Below are 12,130 nucleotides of genomic sequence, written 5' to 3' on the forward strand. Positions count from 1 at the left end.
TCTTTAAAAAAAGAATTGACATTAAAAAAAGAATTGACATTAATTTTTCTTTAAATTTTTGGTGTAATTCACCAAAGAAGCCATCTGTGTCTTGGCTTTTCTTCATGGGTAGTTTTGATTACTAATTCAATCTCTTTATTTATTATAAGTTCATTTGGAGTTTCTATTTTTTCTTCAGTCATGTGCAATAATGTTTGTCTTTCTAAGAATTTATATAGTTCATCTAAGTTATATAATTTATTGTATAATTGTTCATAGTGTTCCTTTTATGACCCTTTTATTTCTGTAAGGAGGATTATAATGTACCCTCTTTCATTTCTGATTTTAGTAATTGGGGTCTTCTCTCTTTTATTCTCAAGTCAATGTAGCTAACCATGGTTCTTTTGAATTCTTATCTGGTCCTCAGTCTCCTTCAACCTATGTTTAGGAGCCTTGACCAATCTAAGGGATACATTTATTTCTCCTATAGTCAAGAAAATAAGTCTTCTTCACATTCTAGCATGTGGAGCTCTCAGCCTGAACTCTCAAAGCATACTGTTCTGTTCTCTCAACTAACCGAAGCAGATTCATTCTGAATCAGCTTCTTTACTAGGCAATGACAGTAGTTCATACGGCTATCACAGTCCCACCCTCTTTGGAAATTAAGCTGTAGCCTTTTTAGTGCATGGCTATCAGGTGACTATTGCTCATTTCTGAGTAAATATGAGGGGGCCTAGGGAATAGCAGAAGGCAATGGACCCTGGCCAGCTGGGACCTCCAAACAAGGCATTATGAGTATACCTGGGGCCTGATTCCTTATGAGCAGAGCTCTCTTTGAGTATTGAATGGGAACAGAGGCAAGTTATAAAAGCAGAGGCCTACTGCTGTTGCAACCATTTGTCTCCTTGGCCATGGCACCCAGGACTGTGCTGCCCTTGGTTGGCAGGGACTCAGCTGACAGGTGGCAAAGCCAGGAAGTCAGGAAAAAGCATGTGGTATTTTGGAAAAGTACCAATTCTGACTGGTGTCCTGGGGTGTGTGGCACAGTTGATAATCTTTCCCCTTCTCTCTGGGAGCCCTGAGCCTGGCTGGGGTGCTAGGGTAGAAGCATCCATTAGCTCAGAAAATGTCTTAGAGACAATAAAATGTCTGCTTAAAGATTATTTTCAGACTAATGAGAAATCTGTAAGTGCAAGCAGGCCTAAATTTTTAAAAATTTTTATTTAGTTATTTTTCAAGTACAGTTTTTTGTCTATTTCTCCCATCCCATCCTCCCCCGCCCCGTGCTCCCCACCTCCCTCCCATTTCCACCCCCCTTAGTTCTCCTCCCTGTGTCCTTCCTATTTGTTCAGCAGGCCTAAATTTTAACATAAAGCAAAACCCACTAAGATTTTACTAGTAAGGAAGTGGCAACAAATCAACTTTTAGGGAATGGTGTGTGGTGAGCTTGATATTCAAACCAAGTGTGACAGCCTTGGCCGCACCCTGGGCTGCTGACTCAGGACCAAGAGGAAGAGGGATCTGCCAGACTTCACAATTTTCGTAAACAGTTCTTGAAAGAGAAACCACACACTTGTCTTTCTGCCAGCCTCCCTTCCCCCAGCTTCTCCTCACAGCTGACAGTGCAGCCATTGTCTTTTCTCTGACATCTGAGGGCAAAGCTCCTTAACTTGAACTCCCTGGACCTCCAAGGGCTGTGTGCAGAGAATTTACGGGGTCTGCGAACTTGGCTGGGAAAATTATTTGATCTTTTCCCACTGAACTCTAACAGAAATTTAGTATTTCCTCAAATTAGGAATGTAGGCAACATGCCATTAATAGTATTAACAGTATCTGTGACTTTATTCCCAACAGAAATCACAAATATTTTCATATCACATTATATAGCTGTGTCTCAAAAAAATTATTGATGCTCACCATCACTTCAAAGCTTCTAATCCATAGACTTATGAGATCACAATTTCTTTAAAACATTTTATAACTATTTCAATATGATTGGTTTCCTTTGTAAATCTATATATTCTATTTTATGCATCTTAAAACATTCTGAGAAAAGGGTATAGAGGTTTCACCAAACTGCTAGAAGGATCTGTGACCTAAAAGAGATTAAGACCCCTGCCCTGGATCTTGGCGCTCTGCTGCTCCACTGGCCTCATTTCTGATACACAGAACTTTTCCTATCTGATCGGCAAGCTATACCGGTGCTGTGACACTGGGCAAGTTAAACTTTCTGTGTCAGTTCTTAATGTGCAAAATGGGGAATAATAACACTACCTACGTTATAAGTTTATTGTGGGGATTCAGTGAGTTAATAATTGTAGAGCATTTAGTGCCTAAGAAATAGTAAGAGCTAATATGTATTAGCTATTTCTGTTGTTCTCTTTGGTTCATATCAATTATCTCAGTAATATATCCTATTATTATCTCCACTTTTAGAAAAAGAAAACTGGAACTTAGAGAGGGGAAATGACCAACCCAAGGGTACACAACAAGGTAGTGGCAGAGCCAGAGTTCAAAGCCAGGTCTGTGTAACTCTGAAGCCCAGTGAGGGGTCACTCTCCACACACTGAGAATGAGTTATGGCCCCCGCAAAGAGGCAGAAGCCATCAATAGGGTGCTCAGCTGGGAATGAACAACCAGCTCTGTAAGTTCCTGCTTTCTTTTCTTGACTCGTTCCTACTGTCCACATCTCCAACTTAATGGGGCTGGGGGGCAGTGCTCCCAGATCTATTTGTGTACCATTAGCCCTCAGCCAGATCTTAGGAGGCCAGTGCTTCTCCAAAAGGCCACTGCTAATACAGAGCCCACCCCCACCCACCCCACAAATGGGATGAGGTCATGTTCTCACACTGAACAGCAGCTTTGCAGCAACAAACTCATTTATAGTCATGAACCAGCCCCTGGTCCCAGGTGCAACTGGAGCCTCACAGAGCAATGGGGTTGGGGGAGTGAGTGGGGATACAGATGGCAGGAGCTTGTCTGGTGAGTAAAGGCTGTGTCCTGGAGGAAGTGGTCTATGAGTTGAGGAGATTGCCAGTTGGACTGGGGCCAGGAGTGCTTGTGAATTTTTAAGGCAGAGGGAATAGGGTATGTAAAGCCCCTGGTACGTAAAGAAAGGAGGAAGTAATTCAGAATGTTTGAGGTTTGAACTGAATGGAAGAGGGAAGAAGGATGGCAAGGGGAGAGGAGAGGGCACACAGAGTATATGAGCAGATAGTGAAGACAGCCAGCATCAGGTCCACAAGACTTCCTGCAGAGGATGGAGAGCCCCAGAAGGGTCTTTGCATAAGAGCAACAGGACTAGCCAGATGTGTGTGCTCAAAGGACCATGCCCCTCCAAGCATGTAGAAGGTGCATTGATTAGAAGGGGTAGACACTAGAGGCTGCTTAGACCAGCAGGTAGGCTACTTCAGTAGTTCAAGTGAGATGTGAGAAGGGGCTGGCCTTGCAGGGAGAAGTTTGGAACCTTTGGAAACTCTCTGGTTTATGTCTCCTATGTGGTGAGGAACTGGTAGAACTGTAGTTGCTAGGAGCACTTGCCCTCATCGGGTTTGGTTGTGTATGGGTCCTGTGAGGTACGGCTTCCTCAGCTCAGAGGACAATCGCCAGGAATCCATAGGCTAACACCTTCCATTTTAGCCTCTTCCTTATATTAACAGCCCACAGCAAGAGCAGAATCAAAAGCCAGGGCCCTCTTTTCTGTCACCCTCACCCACTCCCAGGAGAGTCACAGAGATGAGGAGCCCCAGATCTACCCCTTTTTGTGGCAGGCAGGAATGGAAGAGGGGACTTGAGGAGAGCAGGTCAGAGCCTGCTTTCTGTCAAAGGAAATATCCACACCCTTAAGGCTTTCAGAAACTGTTTTTTTCCAAGTAGGTCCCACTGTTACCAGGCCAACTAAGAACTCTGGGCTTTGTGTTTCTGTGTCTGTTGAATTCCTGGGGAGAAGTGGCCTGCAGAGTTTTCCCTAGTCTGGGCAGGATACAGGAAGTGCTAGTGGGAGGTGAAGACCCCTGCAATTTGGGGGTAATCTCTTGCCTTGGTAATGCCTGTCCTTTTTGCTGGGTGGGGCAAGGGCCCTACATGAATCAGTTCTGATGGTCAGGTCCTATGAATTTGGTTTCTGAGGGTCAGACTTCTGCACCCATCTTATGTCATCTCACTCTCAGGGGGCGCAGTCTGAGCAGGAGTCCAGCAGGGGCAAGCTCACACCAGACCATGAGACATGGTGGGATCGTTGCATGAATATTTTTTTAAATTTATTATTTATGCCCTGGCTGGTGTAGCTCAGTGGACTGAGCGTGGGCCTGCGGACCAAAAGATCACAGTTCGATTCCCAGTCAGGGCACATGCCTGGGTTGCAGGCCAGTTCCCAGTGGGGGACGCATGAGAGGCAACCATACATTGATATTTCTCTCCCTCTCCTTCCCTTCCCCTTAAAGATAAATAAATAAAATCTTTAAAAAAAAGATACACAGTATAAAGCTATCTTTCTTTTTTTTTAAAGATTTTATTTATTTATTTTTAGAGAGGGGGATGGGGGGAGAAAGAGGAGAGAAACATTTATGTGTGGTTGCCTCTTGCATGTCCCCCACTGGGAACTTGGCCTGCAATCCAGGCATATGCCCTGACTGGGAATTGAACCAGCGATCCTTTTGTTTGCAGGCTGGCACTCAATCCACTTAGCCACACCACCCAGGGCTGCGCAAATATTTTTTGATCACTTACTATGTGCTTAGTGCAGGATCTCCAGGCCGGTTACCTGCTCTGGTGAGCTCTGTGGAAAGACTCAGAACCAAACTGGCCATTACTGGGTCAATTAGTCCCTAAGACTCTTTTCTGCACTTGGCTGGGCAGGGCATTAGACTTGCCTAGGGTGCTTTTCAGAACTAGAAATTTCTGGAGATTCTCACTTTGTTAGTGTGGGTCTGAGTGGAGGGTGCTGGTTTAAGAGTTATGAATGTCAAACTGCTGGAGTTCACAGTAAAATTCTGTAAATGAAGCAAGTGACCTTGAGCTTCCAGTTTCCTCGAAAAACACAGAATGAATGAGGGGAACGGTGGGTTCAGCAAGATTTTCTCTGCCTTCCTCTGTCCCTTGGGAACAGGATTTTTATGACCCTCACCATCCTTGTCACTCTTCCACTGCCCCCACTCGTTCTTCCCTCTCCCTTTCTTTTATTTTAATATTTTCTTACTCCTGGCATGCAAAAGAGCTTCTGTGAGGTACAGTCTGATACCTTCCACTGATTGGCCAGGACCCCAGGAGGGGCCTGACCATCACTTGGACTCCCCACTCTTGCAGCAGCAGCCCAGGAAGGCATTAGCATTTCTGGCATCCAGTCTGCTGACTCATCCTGAGCCCCATCAACTCAAGTTCTCAGAATTTTTTTCATAAGTTTCTTCTAAACCACATCATCCTCACTTAGGCTCCTGCCAGTTGGTTTTCTGAACCTGACTGCAAAATCTCACATGTGCACCTAATAAAGGTCGTTTCTGCACATCCTTCCAGGTGAAGGAGATTTGGGGACTTCCGATTCCATTTTGGAGAAGAACTTCTAGTCCTCCAGGCTTCATGCCACCTGCACATGCCCCTAGCATGCAGTATCTAGGTTCCATCCAGCAGCCCGCTTATTCATTAACTTCTTCGTTTATACCAAACTAGGCTTGAGATTCTACTGTGTACCCACCATACACCCAAGGAACCCTATGGTGACAGTAGCCTGAGTAGGAATGTGGACTCATGCAAGTCCCAAATGGAGTCAGTGGCACGGCTGGACTGGAATCCAGGACCCTGTTCCCTATACTCATGGGGCTTCTGGCCGCAGGGTTGGACAAGGCTCACCCTATTGGTCTTACTTTCCCTCACCTGCTCTGATGGGCCATGACAAAATCTGGATTCACCTACCCCTACCCGCAATGGGCAGGAGAAACTCCAGGGATTCTGGAGACCTTATCTGACCCCCTGAAACAGAATGGGGAGACCCAGTGCTCATGGATGCAGTTCATGGCCCCCACAGTCCTATCCCTTCTAAGAAGGGAAAGTCTGCCATACTGTCCTGCAAACTCATCGCCACAAACTCTGCACTGCCTGCCTTCTCTGGAGCCTCCAGGGATAGGGCATCTGATGCACACCTGTTCGCTTGGGCAAAGACCCAGACTCCAGTCAGGTTGAGGCTTGAGCTCATCGCGGGCTTTGCTGGGTAACATCATGGTAGATTACAGTTGAGGGACTTTGAGTTTGGGAGTCACACAGACCTGAGTCCCCTATGGAGCCTAATAGCTCTGAGATTCAGACCCCTTAGCTCTAAAAGGAGACATTACCTGCCCGAGTTGCTGTGAGAATTAAGTGATGCTGGTGAAAGTGCCTGGCACATGGTCAGAAATGCATTGGTTGCTTCCCTCCCTCCCTCCCTCCCTTCCTTATTTCCTTCCTTCCCCTTAAAGGGGCAAAGCCAATGTGGCTCTGAAACCTGGCTTTGCCTGTCACCACAGTCCTATAAGCTTAGAGGAGGGTGGGCATGACAGGGTAGACCTGAAAGACAGTAGGGCCTATGAGTGGAGGCAGAGAGGAGCCAACTCCTAGGCAACTGCGGGGCTGAAAAAGAGCCACTTACCAGTTGTGAACCTTGGGCCGGTGACTTCTCTGTAAGCCTGTTTCCTACCTCATAGGTAAGAAAAGGTAAATGAACTGAGATAATGGATGTCCACTGCATGGCTCAGCACTTGTACCAGTAGGGGGCTTGATAAACGTTCACACCCACTGTACCAAAAAAAAAAATGTCCAATTCATGGCTGGGAAACTTCAGCAAACCCCAGAATGGGATTCAATTTCTTTTGACCCACGTGCTATGAGGGCAGTGAAATCTTGCTGGGAGGGTCACTGCATGGACTGCTGTGAGGCTGGTAAAAAAAAAAACTCCACCAGCTAGCTTACTGGTGTCACATAGCACCACCTACTGTCAAAAAGTGGAAAGGCCCTCCTGCCTCACCCAGCCTGGCTTCCTTCCCCTCCCTCCCTTCAAAGTCTGTGTGTGTTTGGGGGGCTGGGAGGGGCATGTCACTGTTATAAGATGGCTGGGACATTTATACCTTTATATTCCAGGAAGTAGATAACTAATACTATTTTTAAGATGCCTAGTTCCTCCACTTCCTTCCAACACAAATGAATAGGACTCTAGTTAGGTCCTTTGGGCCTCAGTGAGCCTTAGTTTCCTCATCTGAGGATTGCAAGCCTTCAGGCTAGCATTGCTTCAGGTAAAGTGCCTGGGAAGTACCTGATGCCTACTGTTTATATCCATCTATGCTTGCTCAGTAACCCAGACAGATACATTCTTTACACACCCTTTATATCTTTATTGAGGAGAAAGCTTTAGCATACAGAATTTATCTTCACATCACAATAATGTAACAATAACGCAATAACAATAACACATTTATTCCCAACGGGTTTCCTCCCGAGTCTTTGGGAATCCTTGGGCTGCCTTCATACCCCTGCATGCATCCTCCCACCCCCATCCCTCTTTCAGCCCAAGAAAGTTCCCAAAGCCCATAGTTCCTCTTACAGCTCTTGCAGCTGTTACATCACAACAAATATTGAAGATCTGGGAAAGCAGGGAAAAGGGGTCAAAGGGAAGCCCAGGCCCCCCTGCCACCAGAGGGCCAGGAACCAGCTCACTGCTCACCCACTCTTTCCCTGGCTGAGGCTACAAGGTCTCAGGGTGGAAGCACCATGGAAACAGGCAGGGCCTGTGCTGAGGGGGTCCCTGGAAGTGGGGGTGCAAGGCACCTGTCCTTTGCACTTCTCCAGCAGGGACATAGACAGCAGGGCCAGTATGTTGACCATCAGCAAACAGAGTTCACAGCCTCGAAGAACAGCACTTCCCCTTCTGGCACACTCTCCTGGAAAAATAGCTGAAAAACAGACAAAATTTTCTTTACAGTGTTGTTCACTCCTGCACTGGTGGGGATGGGGGCGGGGAAACCAGGAAACTAAAATGCTTAAAGAATTAAGAGAATACTTCAATTATTCAGTATGCCTGACTGCATAGGTGGCAGCCATTTTTAATCCTGCTGATCAAGAGCTTGCAAGATGATCTCAGCTTTGAAGAGATGCACTGAGAATGCACTAGAAAGAAAGGCAGCTAAGTGCTAGTAATATTTGCCTCTGTGTGCTGGGTTTCTGAATGTTTGGGTGGTTATTTGTGCTTATAGTTTTCTCTGTTGTCCAAATTGTAATGATTAGGCATTACTTTTCTCTTTGGAGGAGGGGGAGGCCTTTTGAAAAGGTAGCAACAGGTTATAGGAACCCAGCTCTGCTGATCCCCAGCTGAGAAATATATGATAAACAAAAGGGCTTCTTACCTCCCACTGATGAATAGATCTCACCAGCAACCAGCCAGCAGATGAACTGGGTTTGTTTGTGACTCCTCTTCCTCCAGCTCCTTCCTCTTGCTTCCAGGAGGCTCAAAACCCTAAGGCTGGGCTGAGGTTATCTATTGGACTCCCGTGAAGAACACAGGCTTAATTTACTATGCCTCCTTCCCTCTGGCCACAGACACCTTGGCTATACTTGCCCAGCTGCCAGGCACTGTGCAGGCAGCTCAGTGTCAAGGGCAGTTCAGGCCAGCAATGGGTTTGGCTGGCATTCTGTGGTCAATGACATAGTATGTCCTTTTCACTGCACAAGCAGTGGTTTCTGGACCCATGGCAAGCAGCAGGACTCGCTATAAGGGTCCTGAGGTTTGTTCCCAGAAGTCCCAGGAGTTAGTTACTAGGAGGCTGTCACCCTGTCAAGCCTTACCATCTCATTGAAGCCCAGCATCAGGCCATGGCTTCCCACCCATGGGAGAGATGTGAAGATGTCTCGGCTGCGAGGCTGCAATCTCTGTAGAGGGAAACTTCCTCTCCCTTCTGACAACTAGGGAACTCTTTAAATTGAAGTTAAAGAGCAGGGCTAGGGCCCTTTCTCTCCTCGTTGGTCCAGGAAGGAAAGGCCAATTAGGCCTCTGTGAACCCCCAAGCATGGCAGGTCTCCTGCAAAGACCTTTGGCTGGGTGCTGCTGTCCAAGACCCAGCCCAGGGAGGAGACCACCATCCCTAAGGAAACGGTCACTCCTCACAATGTCAAACTGAGTTGTTGCTGCTTCTTTTTGGTCCTCTTCCTCCTCCCCCATCTTCCAGGAAACATCAGGGGAAGTGGTAACACTGGGCTCTGTCCAGCGGGGATGCCCAGGAGGGCAGTGTGATAAGAGGAAAGGGCCCCAGATTTGGCAAGCTGGTTCAAGGGACCCGATGTAGTAGTCTGTGTGAGGGTGGAACTAGCTTGCTCAGTCAGTGAAGGACAAACCTCAGTCAAGTTGTCCCTTTGACAAGCGGCTTTGCCCACCCTCACTGGGCTAGATGTAGGGTCATCTTTAGGGCCCTTCTGCTGGAGGCTGAAGCAAGTGCAGGCTTCTAGGCACATTTCTTGATAGCATCTTGCTCTCCATCCATTATGTCTAATAATTAGTGGCATTAGGAGTTCAGTGTAGCCTGTCCTTTTGCTCATTGGGACAGAGCAGTGAGCCATTAGGTGAAGTCCTGGTGAGCCAGTCAGAGTAGATAAAAGCATAGGACACAGGGTTAGGAACAACTAGAAGGGAAATACAAGGGGGTGACCAGTTCATTTATAGGGGTAGGCCCAGAAACCTGGTTGCTAGCTTGTGGCAGGACTGAGCAGAGTGCCCAGCCAAGAGGACAGCTATCGCTGACCCCTCCTTTCCCAGGTGGCTTTGGTTGAGCACATGTCACTCCCTGGTCAGGGCTGCAAGATGGCCTGGAGTTCTACAGGTCGTCTTTAGGTTTTTCAGGTTTGGAACTCCCTTAGGTACTGGTCAGCAAATGGGGCAGATGTGGCAGCAATAGCAGGGGCAGGGAACGCAGTAGAAGGGTGTGTTCCAAGTGGCCATCTCACCCCAGCACTCACACGCGAATTCGGCCACGTGAAGCCCGGTGTCCTGCCTGTCTTGGAGTGAGGCGGAATAGCACTGGGGGCCGTCTTCTAGTATGGCGTTGCCCCAAGCGACCTGCTCGGCGAATCAGCGGTGGTGAACTGTAGAAAGGCGAGTTGGTACCTGGAAGGCCCTCCAGCAGTGGGACTCGATTCTGGTTCCTCCGTCTGCTGGGCTGTATTATTGGAGGTGATGTATCTAGAAAATTTTCGTGATAGTAGCCAGTAGTCTGGGATGAAGCGTTGGCATAGGTCGGCTCTACCTCCATCAGCTCATCTAGGTCATCATCCTGGGCTTCATCCTCGGTCTCTTCCTCCTGTTCTGGCTCCTGCTCTGGCTCCTGCCCTGGTTCCTGGCCCTTATCCTCATCCTTTTTCTCATCCTCATTCTTCTTCCTCATCTCCTCCTCTTCCTCGTCCACAACATCCACCACCACAATCTCGTCCTCGTCGTCGTCGTCCTCCTCCTCCCGTTTCTGTTTCATCTCCTCCTCCTTCTTCTTCATCTCTTCCTCCTTCTTCCTCTTCTCCTCCTCCTGCTCCCTCATCTCTTGCTGAATAGCTCTCGCACGCCTCCGCTGGTCCTGGTCATGAAGCCTGCGCCTGCGCACCTCAGCATCTTCATCCTCACTGTAGCGCTCTTCTTCTCCACTGCCCTCGACATTAGGGTCTGCAGCAAAAGGGAAGAAGATATTGCGAACCCCGGGGAGCGGGATTGGCTTGGGGACACGCACTTTCCTTTCTATCTCCACACATTCGAGAATCAGCTCATCCAGGTCGGCCATTTCAGTTGACCACAAGAGCTCCTTGCGGAAGAATTCTGACAGGCCTTTGAGGAACTGGTTTTGAAGGCGACAGTCATCCCAAGACAAGAATTGGGCCAGGAACTGAAAAGCATCTGCATAGCTGCCGAGGGTACAGTCTCCCTGCTTGAGCTTGCGAATGGCCTTTTTCGCCACACTTGGGGGGATGGGGCCACAGAATTTCTTACGGATTTCATCCAGGAAGCGCGGGAAGTTGGCATGCAGGGGGCTTCCTTCCTGGGTGACTGAGACGGCCCAGTCCTTGGCATCACCAGTGAAAAAGGAGATCAAAAAAGCCACCCTCTCGGCACCCCCGGGGAAATGATCCTCATGGTCGGCTATGAAGGTCTCTAACCGCATCAGGAATTCAGGCAGGTAGACCGGGTCGCCTGAAAAGGGCTCTAGCTCCGGCCGCTCCAGAGGTGGCACAGGAGGCTGCGCAGGCTGCTCCTTGGAGGCCGGAGGGGGCAGTGCAGGCGGGGGCGGGCTGGGCTGCGGGGGAGGGTCGACCTGGCCCTCAGAGGTGCCAGAGTCCTGGGTCCCACTGACCAACAGCTCCTCCGGGGCGCACTCGGGCTCGGTGCGTGGGGGAGGCCAGCGCGTGAAGGGCATTTCACCCTCGGGCAAGGAGTCTATCTCGTTGAGCGGGAACTCAAAGTTCTCCTCTGCAAGGACGGGCACTGGCCAGCGGATGTAGCTGGAGACATTGCCCCGCAAGGAATTCACCTCCGCCAGGGCTCTTCCTAGCTGAAGGCCCAAATTGGCATTCTCCCCGCGAAGGGCATTTAATTCCTCGCGCAGGGCCACGTTCGCCATGCGTAGGCTATTGAGATTTCCTGATGCCTCGGACATCTGGACTCGATCGGGGCCCTGGGTCCTGGGCAGGGTGGGGGCTTGTGGTGGGGGTGCCGAGCTAGGGGCCGTGAAAGGAGGCCGAAATGCAGTGGGGCCCCAGAGGGGAGCGAAGTGTCTCGGGGAGCGCAGGGTAGGCCGAGCCACACCCACCGAGGCGAGGAGGGAGGGAGCTCCAGGCACAAGGCCCGGAGGCTGGGCCCGGGGCGCGTTACCTCTTCCCAGGGATCGGAGAGGGCGGGCGGAGGGCGGGCGGCAGCGGGAGCTGAGAGGCGCTGAGCGGAAGTCGTGGGTGGCAAGACAGCAGCCCCCAGGCAGAGCAGGATAGAGCGGACTGCTGCAGGATCTCTCGAGGAAAAATGTTGCGGCTGCGGGATCCCAGTCTTTTAAGCACAGCCTCGCCCCGCCTCCCCACCCCAGCAGGGGCGGGACTTCGGGAACCGCGGGCGCCCAGTGGCCGCCGTGCCCACCCCTCAACTGAGCCTCTCACTGACTCTCTCCTTCCC

General features: G+C 49.5%; 2 protein-coding genes across 5 annotated transcripts in view; one reads left to right on the plus strand and one right to left on the minus strand.

The window, feature by feature from the left end:
• Positions 1-12,130, plus strand: part of NHSL2 (NHS like 2) — a 77,961-nt gene that overhangs the window by 48,384 nt on the left and 17,447 nt on the right. The gene's annotated exons all lie outside the window — the stretch shown is intronic.
• On the minus strand, positions 7,317-12,115 carry RTL5 (retrotransposon Gag like 5). 2 transcript variants are annotated; one of them, XM_037145449.2, is made up of 2 exons: positions 8,782-12,115; positions 7,317-7,892 (listed from the first exon to the last, which is right to left on the minus strand). In XM_037145449.2, exon 1 carries the CDS (start codon positions 11,622-11,624, stop codon positions 9,942-9,944), a length of 1,683 nt encoding a protein of 560 aa, XP_037001344.2. In that variant the 5' UTR covers positions 11,625-12,115; the 3' UTR covers positions 7,317-7,892; positions 8,782-9,941. The 2 variants fall into 2 exon arrangements, with proteins under 2 accessions (XP_037001344.2, XP_037001343.2); XM_037145448.2 differs by having other exon boundaries at positions 8,343-12,115.

This window comes from Artibeus jamaicensis, unplaced genomic scaffold (assembly GCF_021234435.1).
Source record: "Artibeus jamaicensis isolate MK-2021 breed Jamaican fruit bat unplaced genomic scaffold, CSHL_Jam_final contig_2377, whole genome shotgun sequence".
NCBI classification, from domain to species: domain Eukaryota; kingdom Metazoa; phylum Chordata; class Mammalia; order Chiroptera; family Phyllostomidae; genus Artibeus; species Artibeus jamaicensis.

Bases quoted from the DNA above. Each gene is read 5' to 3' on its own strand.
- RTL5 (XM_037145449.2), bottom strand. From the start codon at position 11,624: ATGTCCGAGGCATCAGGAAATCTCAATAGCCTACGCATGGCGAACGTG.